This window comes from Pongo abelii, chromosome 2 (genome assembly GCF_028885655.2).
Source record: "Pongo abelii isolate AG06213 chromosome 2, NHGRI_mPonAbe1-v2.0_pri, whole genome shotgun sequence".
NCBI lineage: Eukaryota > Metazoa > Chordata > Mammalia > Primates > Hominidae > Pongo > Pongo abelii.
Genome location: NC_085928.1, coordinates 81,171,329 through 81,195,682, shown reverse-complemented (window position 1 = coordinate 81,195,682; position 24,354 = coordinate 81,171,329). Strand labels below are relative to the sequence as shown.

Below are 24,354 nucleotides of genomic sequence, written 5' to 3'. Positions count from 1 at the left end.
CCAGGCTGGTCTCGAACTTCTGACCTCAGGTGATCCACCCGCCTCGGTCACCCAAAGTGCTGGGATTACAGGTGTGAGCCACCGTGCTCAGCTAATTTCGCCTCTTTTAATAATGATAAGGAAACCCCAATGATGTAAGTAAACTAGTGTCTGCACCACTCCTTAACCCAAAATTCATAAATATAAGTATTTATGAATGTGTATGTTTATGTAAATATTAAAGCCTGAGTACAGAAAGAACATATTGCTTCAAGTAAAGCTAGTATCACAGGATTCTAATGGTATTTCTGACTTTTGTAAGACTTTGTAGGTGTAAACAAAATTATGAAATTACTCAGTCTTTGATAACAGAGATATTGTTAGTTTCCATGTTGACAGTTAAGTTTAACTCAGTATTTCTGTTAACTAAGACACCACTAATGTGGTCATTTAGTCAGAAAAGACAGTAAAATCCACATATACATGGGTAAAACAAAAGTGAATGATTGTTTTGACTTTTTTTTTAGTAGGATGTCAGATTGTATGGTCATTTCTTTAGCTTTTTACTCCAGTAGCCTCTGTGCTACATGTTACATTGCTTTGTCTTTCATGTGGAAAAGTTGCTTATATAATTTAAAGTTAAGGTAGTTAAACTGATTTTCTTAGAGTCTGAATGAAGTGTGTACTTATTTTTTGAGTGCCTTCTTTTCAACTTAGTACTTTTATAGAAATTTAGGTTAAAATACATGCTTAAGACATTTCTTTAGTGTTTAGCCTTATGACTTAAAATTTATCTTTTAAAAAATAGCATTGAATTGCTACTTTATGTTGAGATGTCTTTCCCTGATATTCAGCAACTTTCTTGGTATTTGAATTTCCATAGCTTTTAGGTGTACAAGACTTCTGCTTTAAAAAAAAGTAAATAGGGACAGCTTGCATTTAAATTAAGATATATAAGGTAAAATGTGTGATCCTATTAATTAGGGTTAGTTATTTTCCTTGGAATTAAAGGGAATATTTTTAAAGACAGAGCTATACTTTTGATTTTGTTGGTCTTTGGACCATGTGTGCCTTCCCACAATCTCTGTCAAAGAGTAGATGGAATGATGACAATAAGAACTAAGATTTATGGTGAACTTTCTAAAATATTTTAGGCACTGTTAGGTGATTTAATATACCATATACATGACGTATTTAGTTGTCATGATAATCTTTGAGGTGTACTTGTAGAACCCTTGTTTTCAGACAAGACCCATGAGACCCATGAAGATTTAGGTAAATTCAGTTTGAGTAAGGTCTCCTAGTGGGGTAGCGTGTGTGTGTATTAAAATATATATATATATTTAGCAAAGGTGGATCCTTAATGTGTGGGGCGGGGGGTTTAAAAAAATGTTACTGGATGTTGTAGGCACTGTTTTAAAAAATTTGAGATGCTAGCTAGTCATGTCCTTTTTTCAGTTCCTTGTATCATCTTAGTTTTCCATTGTACAATATGAATAAATCAGATGATATATCATTGCAGAGTAAACCAAATGCTTTTTTTTTTTTTTGGAGACAGTCTTACTCTTATCACCCAGGCTGGAGTGCAGTGGCTCGATCTCGGCTCACTGCAACGTGCAACCTCCACCGCCCAGGTTCAAGCAATTCTTTTGCCTCAGCCTCCCGAGTAGCTAGGATTACAGGCCAGGCTGGTTCTTGAACTCCTGACCTCAGGGGATCGCCTGCTTCGGCCTCCCAAAGTCCTGGGATTACAGGCGTGAGCCACCGTGCCTGGCCCAGAGTTTTTTATTTTACAGTATAACTTTGCTAATGAACATCTGGTCACCACTCCCTACCAAATTTAAGGATTTCTGAATAGACTTTTCATTGAGAATGAGTGGCATGTGTGTTTAACGCTCCTCTCCCTATATTTGCTTTTCTTAGTATGTGTGGGAAAAGCTTTAATATTTTCAGAAGTTAGAATAACCTATTTTGTATGCTATGTCTAATGGATGAGTATCAGAGAGCAGAGCTTTCATATACTTGTACCAAATACATTCATTTTGTACTGGTTTATCTGGTTTATTCTTGTGCCTCCTTTTAGAGGCCTACCTCAAATTAAGTTTTCCCAGTGTCATGCTTACTAAGCTTGGCATACAGTTTATTCTGTCTCCATAGCACTTTTTATACAATATTGTTATTTATTATCGTAATTGTAATTATTTACATGTCTTTTGACTGTGCTGTTGAGCAAGGTTGGTATTTCTAGTTTGTAATAGGCTCTTATATTTATGGAATAAGTTTAAAAGTACAGTCTGTATGTAAAGAGACCTTTCAATGCTGTTGTTACGTTCATTTATCATACTAATATTTCCAGTGGATACAGTGATTTGCAGGAAGTGTTTGGTTGGATTTTAGCCTGTCATGTGAGAAAAGGAAGTGTTGTGTGACATTTTAGTGCCATCTATTGGATACTTGGTAAAATGACTTTTAAAAGCTTCTTTTACTTTGTGAAATAAGGATCTTTTGAAAAAAGCTTCTGAAATTGTCTAAGAACTTAAATTCGTTTTATCATAGGCTGTTATTGCTGGCATTGCTGTGTAAACACATACCCCCCTCCAAAGCAGTATTAATATTAACCAACATATAAAGTATTAATAATTGGCTACAATTTAACTTACATTTCTAAAGAAAATTAGCCAAAACATTCAGTGTAAATGTTGTTAAACAAGAAGTTTTAAAATATTCATCTGTTAAAACTAATTTTAATTAGTGAGAAAACATTAGGTTTTAATGTGGGAAAGAATTTTAGTTGGAAGAAAAAACGTAATGACTAGACAGTATTTTTCAGTTAAGTACTATTTGAATACCCAAACACTTGTTGAATACCAAAACTGTTGGTGCTATTTTGTATATTTTGAATAATAAACTTATAATGACAGTATCACTATGGGGTGATTAATGAGGAAATAGCTTAGATGTGTTGTGTGCGTAAGGTTTGAAGAGCTGTGAACTAGAAGAGGAGCTAAGGTGAGTTATACCACTAATCTGAAATCCACGATGATACTGGGTTTCACGGACAGACAATTGAGAAACTGATACTGTTGTTATACATGTGGAAAATGCTTAAACATTTTTAATGTGGAGTTAGTTTTGTGTATTAGCTATAGATTTCTAATGTGTTGTCTTTATAGGAATGAAACAAAAGATGTGTAAGCTTATTGTTTCATAATTAGTAATGCTGTTGGTGTGCTTTGTACTTCCCCATTTAAAAGGATTCTTCGTTTTGACCGTGTACTTCACTCTGAGTAGATTTTCAAAAGCAAAAAAGTATTCTTCCTCAGAAACCCAGAGGAATTTCTAGTTGGTTCTGAATGTTTGGGATATCAGGCAAACATTTAATCTTTTATTCTGTGCCTTGTCTTTTGGTAGAACAGTTTTCTCACTTTTAGGTTTGGATTCGATTTTAGGTTTGAGACAAAAGATTGATTCTTAGACGCTCAAATTTATCTAAAAACATTTGTTCTCATATGAATAACATTCACTTCAAGCACTTTCAGAATTTTTTGCACATCTTATACTTTGAACATAAGAATAGTATTGACGCAAAGAATATGAGAACCAAATGTAGTTTATCCAATTAGAAAATAAACAACTATAATTTTGTAAAATATGTGTGGTGCAATGGAAAGGACATGAGATTTGAAGTTAGAGAGACTGGGTTTGAGTCCTGGCATTGTAACTCACTAGCTGCTATATCTTGTGGTGGAATAAAATTCTGTATCACACTGCCTATAAAAAATGAAGACCTTTGTGAATGTTAACTATTAATTTGAGGCTTTGTAATTCTTTTCATTAAAGAGAATAAATAGATTGGTATGGCAGACACTGAAGTCTGAAGGTTTATGTTTGTACTTCTTAGCTGCGTTTGTCGTACCTCGTGCTCCTAACTCTGCTGTTCTGTTCAGCTTGTAATTCTTATGAATGCTAATAGCTACATGAGCTCAAAACTTAAAAATATTTATAAAATGATTTTAGTTCCAACTTATATCAGTTTTGTATTTACTATGATCAAGGAAAAATTGAAGTATAGTGAAATTATTAGGTAAAGTTATATATTGTTGTGTATATTTTAAGTTGGATTAAACGTAGATTATATATGAAATTGTAATAATGGAGCGGAACCACATTTAAAATACTTTATTTGTAGTTTTGTTTGAACATTTTAAAGAAACCTTTGAGTGCAGAAGAATACTTGAGGAAAAATATATACATTAACCCCCAACTTGATTATTATTTGTGTTACCTCTCTTGTAAACTTAAAAATCAAATTATCAGGATCTAGAATTTTCTATTGTATAAAAATTTTTTCCTCAGTTTTGAAGCTTTCTGTTGATTTTGGGTGTTCTAAGTTTTTTTTAAAAAAAAACCAGGAATTTCTGTGGGTAAATAGTAAGTTTACATATTTATGGGGTACATGAGATATTTTGATACAGGCATACAATGCATAATAATCACATCAGAGTAAATGGCGTATCCATCACCTCAAGCGTTTATGCTTTGTGTTACAAACAGTCCACTTATACTCTTATTTTAAAATGTACGATAAGTTATTGTAGTCAACCTGTTGTGCTGTCAAATGCTAGATCTTATTCATTCTAACTATATTTTTGTACCCGTTAACCATTCCCCCTCTCCCCCCCCCTCCACCTTTATTGCTTTTTAAAGGAAAGGAGAATGGGTTTTTTGTTAAATAGAAAGGTATGCTTATTTTATTGTCTTTTTTTAAATGACTCATCCATTTATTTCCCTATTATAGCATTTTCTTTTGTAGCTTAATACATGGGTGACTAGATACAGCTTTACCTAGCAAAAGAAATAATGTTCCTCGTTCTCTTATCAGTGATCTCACACTATAAAATTATATTTTTTTGCAGTATCCCTTTTACTATTCAGCGACTATGTGAATTGTTAACAGATCCAAGGAGAAACTATACAGGAACAGACAAATTTCTCAGAGGAGTGGAAAAGGTATTTATTTTATTATTGGAATTATATTATGCTGTGGTGTAATAGCTTTTATTTTAGAAAAGAACATTGAGTAAGATCTGTTTCAGGTACCACTTCTTGAAATATGTTTTTCAGCCTACCTTGAGTTTCCCAAATTGTTTTCCAAATTGCATTCTGTTTTACAGAGAGATTTAATAGGAGCGGGTAGAGGAGGGTTTGTGTGTTGATCATTGAAGTTTGGGGAAAGCAGCATATTATTTCTTGGAAATTCATAGTGTATATCAACTTATTAAAGGTTCTGAGAAGTTACAATTGCTATTTTAACTTTATAAACTTACCCATGGAATTCATTTTCTCAATTCTGGAGTTCAAAGGTACATAACTTTGGAAACTTATTGGTGCCAAGCATGTAAATGAGGTATTGAGTAGAAAGATGCAGGTCAGATTTAAACATTAGTGTTTGTGTGTGGAGGGGGTTGAGGGAGTGTTAGAATAAGGGAAGGGTATTCTGAATAAAGGAAATGGTGTGGGCTGGGTGTGGTGGCTCATGCTTATAATCCCAGCACTTTGGGAGGCTGAGGTGGGTGGATCATCATGGTCAGGAGTTCGAGACCAGCCTGGCTAACATGGTGAAACCCCGTCTCTGCAAAATATACAAAAACTAGCCGGGCGTGGTGGTGCACGCCTGTAATCCTAGCTACTCAGGAGGCTGAGGCAGGAGAATTGCTTGAACCTGGGAGACGGAGGTTGCAGTGAGCTGAGATGGCACCATTGCACTCCAGCCTGGACGACAAAGTGAGACTCTGTCTCAGGAAAAAAAAAAAAAAAGGAAATGGTGTGAAGAACAAAGACTCAACGTGTTTAAGGGAATGAAAAGTAAGAAATTGACTTGTCTTGAGTGAAAAATGAAGGAGCCCTGTGAGAACCGAGATTGGACTAATGAGTTCTAATTTTCAGTTGATGATTGGTTCGAAAACACTCCAGTGTTCATTTAAGGATCTGGTTCAAATCCACTTCATTTTACCCTGGGAACAGGAATCAAAAACCATTACATAGTGATTTACAGTAGTTCTTATGGCCATACTGGATTAATGTATTTTGTTGATCCTCTGTACACTGAATTGAATAATATCCCCAAAGTCCAGGAAACTGAGATGGCTCATCAGTAGTTATTTTTCAGCTCCAGGAGTTGTAATAATTACATTTTTGAGATTTTCAGATAAAGAAGCAATATGTTAAAGTAGTCATACCAGGTGCCCTGCCTTTAAATCAGGGTTGCAGTGCTTCATAGTTGTGTGACCTTGGGCCAGTTAAGTTTTCTCCTCTGTAAAATGTGGTTAATAATAGGGCTGTGAGGGGGATTAAATGCAGAACACTTACTGTGACTCATAGTAAACTTTCAGTGAACACTGAATATTAGTAAAGTTATTTTTACTGGGAAGATCATAAATATATTACAATAAAGGTTTGAATCTCTTTCTGTGGGATATATGATGCAACACAACAAGCCGTGGATTGGGTGTTGCTTTGTAAGGAAAATCAATTACATAGGTCCTAAGTATTTCAATCTCTCAACATCTTTGTTGATTCCATCTGAGCTTAGTTCCTCTACTACATATAGTATATGATGTTAGGGGTCTAGAATAACTAGATTAGGGTAAAAAAATAAGTATAGGAAAAAAAATCAGTGGCTAAGTAGGATATTCTCTTTTGGTCGTTTGTTATTGTTTTAGTTTTTATTGTTTTACCAGTTTTCATTTTTAACCATTTTCCTTTACTAGCAAAATTAGAATCAGTGGAAATTTAACCCACCAGAGTGATTTTAGAAACAAAATGATTAAACTTTATGTTGTAGTACTTTTCTTCATACTAAATCACTGATTTTTGTTATTGCAGAATGTGATGGTTGTTAGCTGTGTTTATCCTTCTTCAGAGTAAGTATATTTTTTCTATTTCTAGTATGTTATTTACTATATTTAATCATTTTATTGCTTCTAATATATTATTCTTAAAATAGACTGAATTTATTTTATATGTAATTAAGTGTGATAACATACTTGTGAACCTACCATACAGTCCCCAAAGTAGAATATTATTGATAACATTATCTATATGTTTTTTCCAGTAAAGAGATTTGGATTAAAGAGATTGGTCATTTATTGTAATTTTAATATTGTTGGATTTACATACTGTGGTGGCACTCATTGCCCTGAGATGCCATTCTAGATGCCTTTCCAGGGTGTCTCTAGGGCATAATTCCCATGTTTGGAATAACTACTTGATGGCTTTTGTCTTTATGATGGAAAATATTTCCAGTTGTCAAGATTCAGATATAGCAAAGTAAGAATTAAATTTGGATACAATTTCTCAACCTTGGAACTATGGACATTTTGTACCAGATAATTCTGTTGTGAGTGGGTGTCCTGGGGATTATAAGAGGTTTAGCAGTGTCCTTGACCTCTACCCACTTATGCCAGTAGTGTTCCCCCCTCCAGATATCTTTAGACATTGCCAAATGTCCCTTGGAGATGTGAAAGGCGGGGAGGTGAGGTTGTCCCCTGCTGAGAACCATTGGTTTAAGGTTAATCTGGCTCTGCTTTCATACACTACTCTGTTACCCAGGCTAGAGTGCGGTGTTGAGTGATCATAGCTCACTGCAGCCTTAAACTCTAGTGATCCTCCGGCCTTGGCCTTCCAAAGTGCTGAGATTACAGGTGTGAACCGCAACACCCAGCCCAGTCAATTTGTTTTTAAAATGTTCTCAAGAATATACTTATGTTGCTAAATAAGATACTAAAATAATCCCATACTGTATTTCTTGACAGAAAAACTATTAAAATTATATATGATAAAAATTTCTTTTATGAACCGAAATATGTTTTGTTTTGCTAATGAACGTGAGGTATTTTGGAAAAATGGTAAAGAAGTGCAGAGTCAAGTCATAGCGACTAATAAGGGATTCTTTTCTTAAATTGTATGCTTATGTTAATTCTCACAGTCTTTTTGTTTGGGTCTGTGACAGATCTTACAAAAGATCTTTTAGACCCATGATTCTTACCAAAATTAAAGAATTAAGTCAGAACCAATTACCCACAATGTCTCATCTGAGAAAGGACTCACAGCCCAGCAGCCCAGCAGATGACGCAATGGACAGGAGTGGGCTCACTGACCTTCAAGGAAGATTTGAGCTATCTGGGAAAAACAGACAGTATCCACTGGATGCATTGGAACCCCAACCCAGCATTGGGGATATTAAGGACATTAAAAAAGCAGCCAAGTCTATGCTAGACCCAGCACACAAATCTCATTTCCACCCTGTGACCCCAAGTTTAGTATTCTTGTATTTCATATTTGATGGGTTACACGAGGCATTACTGAGTGTTGGTGTGAGCAAGAGGTCTAATATTGTGGTTGGGAACGAGAACAAGGAAATGGGTACTCCTTATACTAGCGGATTCAAAGATATGCCTAACTTTATTGCCCTTGAGAAGTCATCAGTTCTGCGCCACTGCTATGACCTTTTGATAGGCGTTGCCGCTGGATCAAGTGATAAGATTTGCACCAGCAGTCTCCAAGTTCAGAGACGATTCAAGGCAATGATGGCATCTGTTGGAAGACTTTCACATGGTGAGAGTGCTGATCTGCTAATCAGCTACAATGCAGAATCAGCCATAGATTGGATCAGCTCAAGACAGTGGGTTGGAGAACTAATGTTCACATTTCTATTTGGAGACTTTGAATCCCCTCTACGCAAGCTACACAAGTCAAGTTAGTTGCCAAGAAAGCACAGATGACAACCTATTATGCTGTGAGAATGTTTCTAGATCAGTGCATGGATGGCTCCATTGCTCTGCGGGCCATTGTGTCGGAGATCCCAGTCTTTGGGGAGAAAAAAAACAATGGTTAAAAAGGCATTGGGGAAATATTTTGAGTTTGGGGGTCTACTTTGCCACCCCATTATTGGGGATCTATCACCATGAATGTTCCCAAACATAGCAACAGTGGCAAACTACTGGGCCAAGATGAGCAACCCCACATTTTTGGGATTTAAAGCTCCTGATGTTATACCAGGATCAACCATCACACTCCCTTTGCTTCAGGTGGCATCTACCACGTAAGATCTTGAGGGGGGGAGTGTTGGGTAGAATCATAGATCCATGCACTCCTAACATGAACTAATTCTCATTATTTAAAAAAAAAAAAAAAAAGTCCAGGTGTGGTGACTTAACGCCTGTAATCCCAGCACTTTGGGAGGCTGAGGTGGGCCGATCACTTGAGGTCATGAGTTCGAGGCTAGCCCGGCCAACATGGCAAAACCCCGTCTCTACTAAAAATACAAAAAATAGCTGCGCATGGCATCGCACGTCTGTAATCCAGCTACTTGGGAGGCTGAGGCACAAGAATTGCTTGAACCTGGGAAGTGGAGGTTGCAGTGAGCCGAGATTGCGCCACTGCACTCCACCTTGGGTGACAGAGCCAGACTCCGTCTTAAAAAAAAAAAAAAAAAATTAAGTCATCCACTAGTATATTTTCTTTTCTTATAGGAAAAACAATTCCAGTAGTTTAAATCGAATGAATGGTGTTATGTTTCCTGGAAATTCACCAAGCTATACTGAGAGGTGAGATTCTACATTTTTAATACCTATAGAGTTTGCATTGTCCTGATTTTGAGTAGCAGGCCGAGTGTACTTTTTTAAAATTGGGCATTTTATGGACACTATAGGATGAACTACAGAGAATTAGTTAATTTGGTAAGGCATGGGCCTGAAAACAAAATTGCAGCAAATACTTCTGTGATGTATTCACATCAACATACCTTAAGAGGGATGACTTTTTATAAAAATAGGAAATGATGTTCATTTATCTTATTATAGGTCTAATATAAATGGGCCTGGGACACCCAGGCCACTTAATCGACCAAAGGTTTCTTTGTCAGCCCCCATGACAACAAATGGGTTGCCTGAGAGCACAGACAGCAAAGAGGCAAATTTGCAGCAAAATGAAGAGAAAAGTCACAGGTTTGTATGTTTTATATTTAAAAACAGTGTTTTTATTAAAAGTTACAGTTAACATTTAATCAGTACTTATCACTTACTATTTATAAGTTCTGAGGGACAGAACAAGGGTTTCTTGCATTTTATAGGAGCACTGGCTTCTCTTTGCAGCTGTAGCAAATGTTGAAGGTGGACATAGACGACTTAAAACTGCTAATTTGTGGAGACTGTTTATGTAGGGTCTAAAAGTAAAGTAGATATGATGATCCATTTCATTTGTTGTTTCTGAAAGTTACTTGAAAAGAGAAATGATCTTTATAAATAAGTTGATTTTGTGACTCGTTACTCGTTGTAGTTTATAAAAGGACACCTTTTATTTATATCTTAAAATTTTCTGTATCACGTTAAGGGAAGGAAGACTAAATGAGGGAGAGGACTTAAGAGAGTATGTCTGTATGGAAGACTTGCGGGTTTATTGTAGGAGAATATTTAACTTACTGGAGAATTGCACAGAAAGGTCATATAGCTTTTCTGAGTCCTACTGGGAATTATTCATCAAACAGTTTAGGTTACCTTGAAATTATTCTCTTGTGTTTTTCTTTGCTCAGGTGTTATAATTTAACTTTGACACTGAAATACAATTTAAAACATTATTTAACCTTAAAAATGGGGATGTACAAGATGGGGAAAATAATCTTATTAATGACACTTTAAAAAAACATTTACAGTGACTCTTCGACATCTGAATCAGAAGTTTCCTCAGTGAGCCCTTTGAAAAATAAACATCCAGATGAAGATGCTGTGGAAGCTGAGGGGCATGAGGTAAAAAGACTCAGGTTTGACAAAGAAGGTGAAGTCAGAGAAACAGCCAGTCAAACGACTTCCAGCGAAATTTCTTCAGCTGTGGTAGGAGAAACAGAAACATCATCTTCATCTCAGGATAAAGACAAAGATAGCCGTTGTACCCGGCAGCACTGTACAGAAGAGGATGAAGAAGAGGATGAAGAGGAAGAAGAAGGTATTTAGAGACCATCTGTAAAAGGGTGGAGTAAGGAGATCTCAAATTCTTGTACTTCATTTTTTTCGTGAAAGAATTTTACATAATGGAACTCCTTATAATGCTGATGTTGGGCTTTTCTCCCACCTGTATGTAGTTGCTGCTGAATTTCAGGGGATGTGATTTGAACTATAGAATATCAGAATTCATGAAACTTAACTGTGGAGGTATTTTGAAAATAAAATTTAACTACAACAACATTTGCTTATTTTTAGAGTCTTTTATGACATCAAGAGAAATGATCCCAGAAAGAAAAAATCAAGAAAAAGAATCTGATGATGCCTTAACTGTGAATGAAGAGACTTCTGAGGAAAATAATCAAATGGAGGAATCTGATGTGTCTCAAGCTGAAAAAGATTTGCTACATTCTGAAGGTAGTGAAAACGAAGGCCCTGTAAGTAATGATTCTTCTGACTGCCATGAAACAGAAGAATTAGTAGGATCCAATTCCAGTAAAACTGGAGAGATTCTTTCAGAATCATCCATGGAAAATGATGACGAAGCCACAGAAGTCACCGATGAACCAATGGAACAAGACTAACTATTTAGAAACATTTAGATGCAGTATTTTACATACAGTTCTGGTTTTAACACTGTATAAAACTTTTATGTAATAAAGTGGACCTTTAGTTTTACAAGAGAAGCAGGTTGTAAAATAAAGTACTTTATGGATAATTCCTGAAAGAGTTGTACATGTAAGAACTGTGAATATCAGCTCCTCTGGGTCCTGCTTACCTTACCGCTGACTTTTCTTTCTTTCTTTTTTTGGTCTGGGCAAATCAGTGGTTTGTGTATAGATTTTTTTTTTTTTTTTTTTTTAATTTAGGATTAAAGTTTTTAAACTGGAAGGTAATTATAATTTTGAAAAGTTTTTTGAGATTATCACATTTAGTTTATACATATGCAAGAAGCTTTTTGTCTTGTCTCTTTCTGATAGCTCTAGCAGTTTTCATATTTTGGTCATAGTTTCAACATTTTAACATGTGAATTATAGGGTTTCATGCTGGTTTTCAGATTTTATTGTTTGGCTACGTACAATGGAACTTTAAGTCATATATACATACATATATATATATATAATTCTAAGGGGGGAAATGTTATATTTTTCTGTTTCTATAAGAGATGAATACAGTGGATACTTTTTCTATTGGTAATGATTGAGTTCACCTCTTTCAGAAGACATTTTCTTTCTCTTCTGAGTAATTGAAATCTGGCCCTTGTGAAACCCTGGAAATCTTAAGTCTGTTGAAATACCAGGTTAAACACATTCCAAGAGATCTGTTCAAACTCAAATTCTTTTGTATACTTCTGAGGTGCCTGAGAAAAAGAAAACAGACTTCATTATTTATGAGAAAATATGCTTTATCTTGGAAATTGTGTTCAAATGTTAGCTTACTATTTTGTAGAATGAATGTTTATGAAGCTGATATGAGACCATCTCAGAAGAACCAAGCAGGTTCCTTGACCTTTTGCTTGCTTTTCTGAACATTGTGAATATTACACATGTCTTTCTAAATTATTCTAGGGTATGCAAATGTCAATGGTATGAAACACCACTGTACTGGAAGAATTAATATATTACTTTAGTATGTACCTGAGCTAAATGACTGAAGCTTTAGGGGTGCATAGAAACCACCATAATTTGTATGACATTTTGAAGTGAATTAAATATTTTTGAACATGCTTCTTCGACAGCCAGTGTTATATTTTTCAGATCAACACAAAGCACAATGATTACTCTAAATTCAATATTTTCAAATTTACATATTTAAAGTCATGCAAGCTGCAACTTCCCTGTCAAAATTACTGGCTGCCAAATTTATACCTGTTTCTTCAGCTGTACCTTTTGATATTTAGAGTTTTTAAATTTCTGTAAAGTAGATTTTGTAGAATGTAATGTGTTCACTGCCTTTGTGAAGCGGTATATAATTGTATAATTTCTGTGTGTAAACTGAATGCTTGGGCTTTCAATACAGTATTCATATAAAGCAATAAATATTAATGTTATGAAATATTCGAGTACATTTTTATCAAAATATGAAAGAATCCCCCTTTTTTTAGTTTCAGATACCTGAACTACACAGATGAGCTTCTAAAACTGATGCAAACAGTTTCTGACACTGTATAATATGCTTTTGGGTGATTTGGGGGGCAACCACAAGTTTTGCGTTTTGACTACTTAAATCATCATGACTATGAATACCAAAACGATTTGGATCCATTTATGTTTGTAGGATAATATACTACTGACTGACTTGACTGTCAGGTTCACAACAGCTAGATGATATGTTTATGACTATGTCTGATAGTTGAAATAAAATCTGAATATTGATTTACTATATCCAAGAGGGGAGAAAAATTAAACATTGTAAATTTTTAAAAATTTTTTCAAAAATGTTAAAATGAAGCAAATTTAAGTTTACAAATTTTGAAATTTTCTTTTGAATATTTATGAAATTGTCAGTAAACCTACCTAAGATCCTGTGACCTTTGATATTTTTTATTTTAATTGTAGTGCCATGGACCATTTGTAAACAAATTGATTTACTTTTGTTGGTTATAAGTTGAAGATTTAGCATTATGACTTTGAGGTCTGTGGTTTTATTTGTAAACTTGCAATTGCTATATTTGCAAGGGCAAATGTATTTCTTTATTAAATAAAGTACAATAATGGTGAATGTACCAAAATGACATCACTTAACTCTATGAGAGATCTGCATTTTAATCTATAGTTTAATAGTTTTAATATTTATTAGATATTCATATGTTGATCATAGATCAAACTTGTTGCTGTTTATACAGATAATTGTAGAATGCTCATGGAATATCTTTAGGGTAGGTGGAATACTTCTGTAGTTAAATTGGGAAACCTTGTTCAGCTGGTTTTAGATATTGATGGCTATTTGGAAGTAAATTTCTGCAGGTATTCATAGGTGCACTTAACACAGACTTTGCTTAATGAAAATGTCAGTTCTAATAGTAACTGATTCATTTATGAATCAATTCTAATAGTAACTGATTCACTTCTGAACAGAAGTGATTTTAGGCATATTTCTTAACATATATCAAGCAAAGTCCTGTTAAAAGATCTAAATGAAGAATGGAGACCTCAGTGATTAAAGATATTTTGTTTCTGACCTTGAGCAGATTGCTTACCTGTTCTCTAGACTATAACCCAACATGTAAAAAAAATTTGAAGATGGTGATGAGGAAAGTGAGATATATATATATGTATTATGTTTTTAGCACTTTTCCCTTTTAAAAAGTGAAAATATCCTTGTACATTTTTGAAAAATATATTTTCAGTTCTGAAAAATGTAGCAGAAGTAGTGAAAATGTCATATTTTAAATGTTGATTATTAGATAAATTTAACCTGCTTAGGGTTTATTGTAACTACACCTTTCAGAAGTGTGTTTTGGAGTAGTGGAATTGCCAGCCAGGCCCTGTGGCTTGGAAAGGCATCCCAGAAATCCTTGGCCAGAAGGTGTGGCCTGTTAAAGCATTGAGATTCAGAGTATTTTGTTTTGCCGGTGTAGATAGGCATGTATTTATGCATTTTTGCATTTGTAAAATCAACTTTTCAAATAATGTAAATGTAATATACTAGTTTACTTAAAGGTACTTGGGCAGAATCTAAAGCTGCTACAATGTTTGATTATGAAAAAAATGTAACATGGTAAGGATGAAAATGCAACTTACAAAACCAAAGGAATTAAAAATTTTCGGTAGTGTTTCAAATTGTCTTCTGAACAGGAATTTAACATTGGTTTTGATAAAATGAGGGTCAGTTCTCAAGATTTGTGCTAATCATAAAATGAATGAATGCAAAACACCTTGTAATTTCATATGGAATTATAAAAATTAGGTTTACTGGGTTTTGGTCTAATAAGAGTGCTAGTATGTATTGGTTAGAATACATCTTACTATTTCACATTTTAAAAATCAGTACACTCTTCAGGATTTTCTTTTATTTCAACTTGGAGCCTGGATTACTTTGCCAAATGTATTATTTTCATAATGCAATAAAATATAAATTAGAATATTTTTATGTGTGTAATTATTTTATGTGCCATAATGGTTTATTTGCCCTGCTGCCACTCCCGACTCCCCCACCCCCCCCACCCTGCGCCACCACCCACCTCAGATCCTCAACTGAGGAAACTTAATGCATGACTTTGTTACAGCCCTGTTTCTTACGTGGTGACAAGGTGTTCCAGCAGGGGGTGCACCTGACTTGACAGTTGTGGTTCTTTGCCAGGCAAGTCATGCTGATTGTCAACAAAATCCAGATTTAAATAAAAGTCTTCATTGGTATAATTTGGCACTAGCTTGCATGTATATATTTACAATATTTGTGTTAATCATTTTAAAGGCTGGGCGCAGTGGCTCACGCCTGTAATCCCAGCACTTTAGGCCAAGGCAGGTTGACCTCTTGAGGCCAGAAGTTCGAGACCAGCCTGGCCAACATGATGAAACCCCGTCTCTACTAAAAATACAAAAATTAGCCGTGTGTGGTGTTGGGCATCTGTAATCCCGGCTACTCAGGAGGCTGAGGCAGGAGCATTGCTTGAATCTGGGAGGCAGAGGTTGCAGTGAGCCGAGATCGCACCACTGCACTCCAGCCTGGGCGACAGATCGAGACTCCATCTTTAAAAATAAAAAAATCATTTTCGAAATCCCACCTTCAGGGAACTACATGGCAAGAAGTGTAGAATTACCTGAAGTGGAGAGGAGGGTTCTATTTTCAACTCTGGGTCTCCTTTCCTATGCTTTTTTTTGTTTTTGTTTTTGGGACGGAATCTTCCTCTGTTGCCCAGGCTGTAGTGCAGTGGCATGATCTCGGTCTCGGCTCACTGGAACCTCTGCCTCCCGGGTTCAAACAATTCTTCTGCCTCAGCCTCCTGAGTAGCTAGGACTACAGGCATGCACCACCATGCCCATCTCATTTTTGTATATATATATTTTTTTCATAGAGATGGGGTTTCACCATGTTGGCCAGGGTGGTCTTGAACTCCTGACCTCAGGTGATCTGCCCGCCTCAGCTTCCCACAGTGCTGGGATTACAGACGTGAGCCATTATGCCTGGCCCTCTAGGCATATTATCGCACAGTAGCTACAGTAGAGGGTAAGATCTGTGGCTCTGAACTAAGGAGAGTACTAGTCAGTGTGTTTCTAACCTTAAGAATTTCTTAGTTTTCAGCTTCTCATATTTGATCTCTTACCCCCACTTAATTTTATTTACTAAATAGTATAACTAGTACCTAGTTCAGGGCTAATGATGGGAAGACTGATTTTTCCACTGGCTAGGAATAAACTGCGTGAACTCTTCCCTATTTAAAATGAAGAGTATGTAATTCCCTTTTATTCTTCCGAATGTTTTAAGTTTAAACTTTAGCAGTAGAGTTTGTCGTCTTTAGGTTTTATTTGTACATTTTCAGAGTTTTTCTTCCCATAACTAAAAGTAATGAATATTCCAAAATGCCAGCAATTCCCTGTATACTATTCTGCCAACTCCACTGTTTTACTCATCTTTGTAACCTCACAGGCTAGCCCCATGCTTGACAAGTGATAACAAAATTGAAAGCAAGTGGTAGATCCACAGCCCACTTAGATTCCTATGTTTTACCAATTCTGTGTCTACTTTGCCCACTTCAAGCGTGCTAAGGTCACCCCTGCAACTTTGCTACTAGGTTTGTGGGATTGGGAGCAGTACGTTCTGTTGAATGCCCTTGCCAGGAAATCAGTGGGCAGTTGGACGGTATCACCAGAAAGTGAGCATCTTAACAAAGGAAATTTCTGTGAATGAGGCCAGCTACACCCTACCTATAGAAAGCACAACAGCACACCCACCTCTTATAGGGGATAGGTGCTGCTGCAGGAGGACGTATCATTAAATTACCCCAAGTCCTGCTTTAGACATGGTATAATAGGACTTGATATTCAGTAATACTTGCAGCAAGAAATTTTTGCAGTTGAGTAGGCTTGTGAGACTTTTGATGCTGCCTATAGTCGCTGAGAATTTGAGAGATAAATATGGGTTCAGTATTCTGTCTTCATTTTGGATGATACTGTTTTTCTTTGCATTTCATGCAATGCTACAGAATGGAAGGGTAAGCTTAGTTGGTGACTAACAATTCCCATGTGTATTTAAGAATGCATGCAATTTCCCACTTTCAACCTGAAAACATTGTTACTTGATTGGAATTCAGAATACAGTTTCTCATGTAAGTTATTTAAAATGTGGCTAACTTTCAGGCTATTATACAAGAAGCTGTTTAGGCCTTAATGTTGAGTGTATTACTGTGGTTAACTGTAGCAATTGTAACATTTCTATTGAAATATGTGGGTCAGTTTCCACTGTGGGTTGGTCAAAAATGCCTCTCCCACAGCTCTGGCAGTGCAAGTAAAGACTCTGAAGGTGGAAGTGTGTTAAGATCCAGCAGCTCGCCAAATATCTCAGTTATTTTAAAGTCAGGGATTTAGCATAAACTAAATATATCTCAATATTCGGTGATTCAAACTGCAATAGAATTTGCAGTGTCTTGGGATCATTATAATGATGGTTTTGTTTTGAATATTAGAAGTGTATCCAGATATAGGAGGTAGGGAAAATTTTCAAGTATATTTTCATAAGTTCCCTCTAAAAAACAACAGAGCACAGAAAGAATTCCAGGTGTTTTGAGTATTCATTTGGAATTTCATGAAATGATGACTATCAGATTTCACTTATCCCAACAAAGGGAGTTAAGAAGAGGTACACACAACATACAGATGGAGAAAAGCATGTCTCTTGTTAGGTAGCAACTTTTATGAGTTGTGTATTCGGGGGGCTAAAAGTAGATTTAGTCCAATTTCATATTTGAGGAATTCAATCACCCTGAAGAAAATAAGCGATGCAAGATTTTAACAAATTGGTGTGTGACTTGCATAGGTGCACAGGAGAACCATATTGGTGCAGCTGTGGCAGTCTGGGAAGGCTTCTCAGTTGAGGCAGGTTCTGCTTGGCCTTAGGTGAGCAGGACCATCAGGTAGCATGGTGTAATGGGCAGAGGAGAGCGGCATGGGAGTCGCATGATATGGGTTAAGTCACAACTTCACCATTCCCAGCTGAGGCATCTTGTGTAAGTTACAATATTTCTTTGAGCCTAGTTTTCTCATCTGGAAAATGGGTATAATTAAATCTACCTGGTAGGATTGTTGGAAACATTAAGTGACTATGGGTATAAACTAGATCTGGTCCAGCACCTGATGTTTCTTTTAAGGGAGAAAGGAGAAACATGAAGGGAAGAGAGGAAGATACTGTTTGTCCCTGGGGAAGACAACAGTTTTTTTGGAATCAAAGTTGAGATTTCAATCCTGGTCAATGCTAGGATAATAATAGCAAGCACTAATTGAACACTTTATGCATGACATTATCCTTAGCACATATCATGTAATTTAACCATACTATCAACCCTGTGAGGTGCTTAATCTTATGCCCATTTTATGGATGAGGTATTTAAGGTGAAGAAAGGCAACTTGCCCAGAGACCCTTTAAAAGTGGAGGGTCAGAATGAGAATCAGTGGCTCTGACTCCAAAGCCCAGTGGTTGTTATCCATTATGCTTAGGTGCTGGCTAGTCTTGGAGGGCTTGTAGAATTAGGGGGAGGGTGACCCTGAGGAGGTGAACAGCAGAGAGGAAGCCATTCCTGGTGGCTGAAGATTCTCAGAGCCACTTTCAGTTGCCCACATTCAGAACATCAAAAAGCTTCCTCCTCATTCACAACAAACCCAAGCTCTTGGTTTCACGTTCCATGTATTTCACCATCTGTTTTCACCTGATCCTTCTAAATGGATCACCCATGTTTTTCCAGCTAGACATTTTGAATGCATTATCTATTTTAAAAATAAAATTTAAAAATTATTTTAAAAATAGGTAATGTTTACACCTGACAAAAATTCAAATATAACAAAATAGTATATACTATTTCCATCCACCTACCCTTGCTTCCAGATCCCTTGGTTACACCCCTCTCCCCCATGCCCCAGGCCAGTCTTAACAGTGGGGCAGAATGCTCCAGGACAAGGAGCCAGATTCCCCGGGTTTTAATCCCAGCTCTGCCATTTTCTGGCTGTGTGATCTCTGTGCATCTGTAGAATAAGGGGGATGAGGCCCTTACCTCACAGGGCTGTTAAGAGGATTAACCGTTAACTACTAGAAAAAAAACATACTTACGCACTTTCAATTACTAACTGGTAGATAGTAAGCCCTACCTACAAATGAGTTCAAAAAACAGCATTTTGCAGGCCAGGAGTGGTGGCTAATGCCTGTAATCACAGCACTTTGAGAGGCCAAAGTGGGTGTATCATTTGAGGTCAGGAGTTCAAGACCAGCCTGGCCAACATGATGAAACCCTCTCTCTACTAAAAATACAAAAACATGAGCCAGGAATGGCACAAGGAATCACTTGAACCCAGGAGGTGGAGGTTGCAGTGAGCTGAGATCACGCCACTGTACTTCAGTCTGGGTGACAGAATGAGACCCTGTCTCAAAAGGAAAAAAAAGCATTTTGCAGAAATGTCCTGTATCCTTCAGCCTGGGTGACAGCAAGCCTCCGTCTCACCAAAAAAAAAAAAAAAAAAAAAAAGAAAAGAAATGTGCTGTATCTTTCTAGGGATAACTGCATACTCTGGCAAGGACAAGGTGGCCATCACTCCCTCTCCCCTACTCCTCTTTTTTTTCTTTTTTTTTTTTTGAGGCGGAGTTTCATTCTTGTTGCCCAGGCTGGAGTGCATGATCTCGGCTCACTGCAACCTCCGCCTCCCGGCTCCAAGCAATTCTCCTTCCTCAGGCTCCCGAGTAGCTGTGACTACAGGCACCTGTCACCACACCTGGCTAATTTTTGTCTTTTTAGTAGAGACAGGTTTCACCAGGTTGGTCAGGCTGCTCTCGAACTCCTGACCTCAGGTGATCCACCCGCCTTGGCCTCCCAAAGTGCTGGGATTACAGGTGTAAGCCAACATGCCCAGCCTACCCCACTCCCCTTTTCATAGTGAGTGCACACTGAACCCATTGAGATAGATGCACCTGGTCTTTTTTCTCCTTCCCCATTTACTAGAGTTTTGTGATATTCCAAATCAGTACCTAGAAAGTGCTCTAGTCACCTTAGCAGCTTCATAGTCTTTCATAATTAATTTAACCAGTCCCCTTCTAAATGATCTCATAGTATTTTGACTTGTGATTATTACTGGCTCGGTTCAAGCAGTTTGAGATGGAGACATTTAAAATCAGCGCCCTCTGGAAAGAAAAAAACGTCATTAAACTTTTAAGTGTTCTTTGTCGAATTATTAGGTAATGTGAAATAGACATCCTTGCACCTAGGGATGTGGTTGGAGGTGAGAATGGAACCTTATCTGGCAGGCAAACCACATGCTATATTCCCAGTCATCTAAGATGGTAACATACACCATTATTTTATGTAAAGTAAGGAAATAAGCCACCCACTGAAACAGGACATGTGCCTGCACAATGCATGGACCGGTCACAACAGCCTCTCCTGGCTTGACATTTTCATTTCTTCCGAGGAATTTTGTGGGTATTTTCCTCTTTTAAGCTCTGCATAGCTCTTGGTTTTGGCTTGGCAAGAAAATGCGGAATTTCAGTCATCCCCACAATGACAAATACATGCTCTCCTAATGTCAAAGTTACTCTTTGCTGCTCTGTTTCCTTGACTTTTCGAAGGACATGCTAACTTTTTGTCTCGCTGTGGAGTCAGTATAGTCCTCCTAAAGACATTTCCAGTGGTGATTAATTTCAGTATGTGTGCTACGCCAGCAACGCATATAACCTCGATTGGATCAACGGCGATGACCAACTTTGCATACGTTCTTGCAACAGCAGCAGCCACAGGGATTCATGCATCGAGATTTCTGAGACAACAAAACCAGCGTTCTGGAGTCAAACATCTCAGAAAGAGCCATCAATCAATCCAGGCAGCGATCTGCTCATTTGTTCATCCACAGATGTTTATTAAGGGATTTCTTATGAGTATGGCCCTGGGGTAGTTAATGAAGACAGACAAACAAGATAAGTAAAAATATATGTAAGATGGTGATAAGTTCAATGATCCTAAATAAAGCAAGAAAGAAGGAAGGGTTGTGGGAGGAGGTAGTTCTATTTCAAACATAGTGTCTCTGAAATGACATTTTATGTTGAGTACAGTGGTTGTCCCCCACAGAGGGGCTCGGTTCCCTTGAATGCAGCAACTGCCATCTCTGAGAACGCACTTTCGTCTCGAATAAGGTTTCTAATTCTTCCACCTCTCTTTCTCATACACATGCACTTTTAATTACTAACTAGATTTGGTTTCTTAATCATGTAACTGAATTATTTTCCATTGCACCAAAGCAGATATTCAGAGATATATTTTTAACATGTAGAAGTATACATATTTATGAGCATACTGTCACATTCTTTTTTTTTGGAGACAGAGTCTTGCTCTATTGCCCAGGCTGGAGTGCAATGGCGCAGTCTCTGCTTACTGCAACCTCCGCCTCCTGGGCTCGAGCAATCTTCTGCCTCAGCCTCCTGAGTAGCTGGGATTACAGGCACCCACCACCACGCCCGGCTAATTTTTTGTGTGTGTTTTTAGTAGAAACGGGGTTTCACCATGTTGGTCAGGCTGTTTTCAAACTCCTGACCTTAAATGATCCACCTATCTTGGCCTCCCAACATGCTGGGATTATAGGTATGAGCCACTGCACCTGGCCAACTGTCACATTCTCTATCTGCCTCCACTCCTCATCGACACCCAGGTATTCATGAATGCCTGGGGCCTTGCTCAATTAAAGTTTGTTAAATAAGTGAAGTCATTAAAAGAAAATTAGACAATTTTAAATGGTTAAAATGTCAAAATGACACAAAATTCTCCTTCCCACTCTTGTCCTTATCCCCCTTGCTCCCAATCTATAGGTAACCATTTTTATTAGTTTCTTGCTTTTAGTATTTCCTGATGCAAATACAAGCAAATTAAAATATATAGTGGCTGGGTGCCGTGGCTTATGCCTGTAATTCCAGCACTTTGGGAGGCCAAGGCAGGAGGATCGCTTGAGCCCAAGAGATTGAGGTTGCAGTGAGCCATGATTGTGCCATTGGGTGGCTGGGCAAGACCCTGTCTCAAAAAAAAGAATTAAAACATATTATCTTAGAGCTGAGTTTGGCGGCTCATACCTGTAATACTAGCACTTTGGGAGGCTGGGGCAGGAGGATCACTTGAGGGCCAACCTGACCAATATAGCAAGACTCCCATCTCTACAAAAAATAAAAATTAGCTGGGCATGGTGGCATGCACCCGTAGTCCCACCTACTTGGGAAGCTGAGGTGGGAGGATCACTGGAGCTCAGGAGTTGGAAGGTGTGATGTGCAACAATCTTGCCTGTGAATAGCCACTGCACTCCAGCCTGTGTGACACAGCAAAAACCCTGGTCTCAAAAACACCCAAAACAGTAAAAAGAAAATGTCTAGTCTCTATCTGTCTATCTATCTATCTATCTATCTATCTATCTATCTATCTATCATCTATCATCTCTATCTCTATCATCTGTCTATATCTCTATCATCTGTCTATATCTCTATCATCTATCTCTATCATCTATCTATTTCTCTATCATCTGTCTATATCTCTATCATCTATATCTCTAGCATCTGTTTATATCTCTATCATCTATCCAGGTCTATCTATCTATCTATCTATCTATCTGTCTATCTATCTATCTATCTATCTATAGTCTTATTTCTCTTCCTTACACAAAAGTAGCATACACCTTGCTTTTTACATTTTTTTTTTTTTTTTTGAGACATTGTCTCTCTCTGTCACCCAGGCTGGAGTGCAGTGGCGCAATCTCAGCTCACTGCAACCTCTGCCTCCTGGGTTCAAACGATTCTTGTGCCTCAGCCTCCCGAGTAGCTGGGATTATAGGTGTGTACCACCACGCTCGGCTCATTTTCTTAGTATTTTTAGTAGAGACAGGGTTTCACCATGTTGGCCAGGCTAGCCTCAAACTCCTGACCTCAGGTGATCCACCCACCTCAGCCTCCCAAAGTGCTGGGATTACAGGCCTGAGCCACCGTGCCCGGCCTTTTTTCACTTAATATATCCTGCTGCTCACACCATACTCCATGTAGAGATCACTCTTGTTCTTTCTTTCCTGTAGTCTCTAGAGTGGATGTACACTCCACTTGTTTCCAATCAGGATTCCCAGAAGTGGGTCCTGTCAAGGGTAACTGCTTCAGTAATTTGTGTAGTTCCCATCGAGTTCCCTTTCCTTGGGGTTTATGCTGTTCTATTCTCCCACCAGCTGTGTATGGGGGTGCCTGTTTCTCATGGCCTCACCAATAGTGTGGGTCTTTCCCCAGGTTGAAGGGCTATTGGTATTTTTCTGTGACCTCTCAGTTCACGTCCTTTGACCATTTTCCAGATTGGATTGTTGGTCTTTTTCTTTAGAATTTCTAGAACATTTCAGAATTTTCTTTAGAATTTCTTTGATAGATTATGGAAATTAATCTTTGTGATGTTACAATCATGTTGTTTTTCCAGTTTGTCTTTTTCCTTTGATCTTTGCATAACAAAAAAATCATAAGCAAATTATTTTTATATATTTGAATTCATGAGTTTTTTCTTTTTAACGGTTCTGGATTTTAAATTAGTTTTAGAATGGCTTTTCCCATTTTATTTTATTTTATTTTGAGACAGGGTCTCACTCTGTCACCCAGCCTGGACAGGGACAATGTGTGATCACAGCTCACTGTAGCCTTGACTTCTGGGGCTCAAGTGATCCTCCCACCTCAGCCTCCTAAAGTGCTGGGATTACAGGCATTAGCCACTGTGCACCATCTGGCTCCTCCCATTTTAACTTATATGGTTTCATTTCTTACATTTAATATTTGGTTTACTTGGAGTGCTTTTTATCCTGATGCATACTATGAGGTTTGGATCTGTTTGTCTTTATGGCCCAGTACCATTTATTAAAAACTTCATCTTTAGCACCCTGATTTGATATGCTGCCTTCATCACACAGTAAGTCCTGGGTTCATTCGGATGTATTAATATTTCTGGATGTGTTCTGTCTGTCCATTCGTGTGCTAATACCACACTGGCTTAGCTGCTGATGTGTATAGTGTTTTACATTCTAGTACAGTTGCTTCCTTTTTGTTCTTCTTTTTCTGAATTTTCCAGACCTAATCTTGCTAATTTATCTTTTCATATCAACTTCAGAGTCAGCTGTGTGATTCCAGAAAAAAATGATCTCTTGCTACCTTAATTTGGATCATAATACTTTATTTATTTATTTATTTA

General features: G+C 37.4%; 2 protein-coding genes across 5 annotated transcripts in view; both read left to right on the top strand.

The window, feature by feature from the left end:
* PPP4R2 (protein phosphatase 4 regulatory subunit 2) overlaps positions 1-13,031 on the top strand; it is a 70,130-nt gene extending 57,099 nt beyond the window's left edge. For 3 of the 4 annotated variants that reach the window (XM_024244067.3, XM_054550313.2, XM_054550314.2), the window contains 6 exons: positions 4,896-4,989; positions 6,865-6,902; positions 9,513-9,587; positions 9,843-9,986; positions 10,691-10,980; positions 11,235-13,031. In XM_024244067.3, coding sequence (XP_024099835.2) covers positions 4,896-4,989; positions 6,865-6,902; positions 9,513-9,587; positions 9,843-9,986; positions 10,691-10,980; positions 11,235-11,560 — 967 coding nt within the window. In that variant the 3' untranslated portion in view covers positions 11,561-13,031. 4 annotated transcript variants of the gene reach the window in all.
* Positions 6,909-9,480, top strand: EBLN2 (endogenous Bornavirus like nucleoprotein 2). Its single transcript, XM_002813517.5, has one exon. It carries the CDS (start codon positions 8,016-8,018, stop codon positions 8,739-8,741), a length of 726 nt encoding a protein of 241 aa, XP_002813563.3. The 5' UTR covers positions 6,909-8,015; the 3' UTR covers positions 8,742-9,480.
* Positions 13,032-24,354: the final 11,323 nt, after the last annotated feature.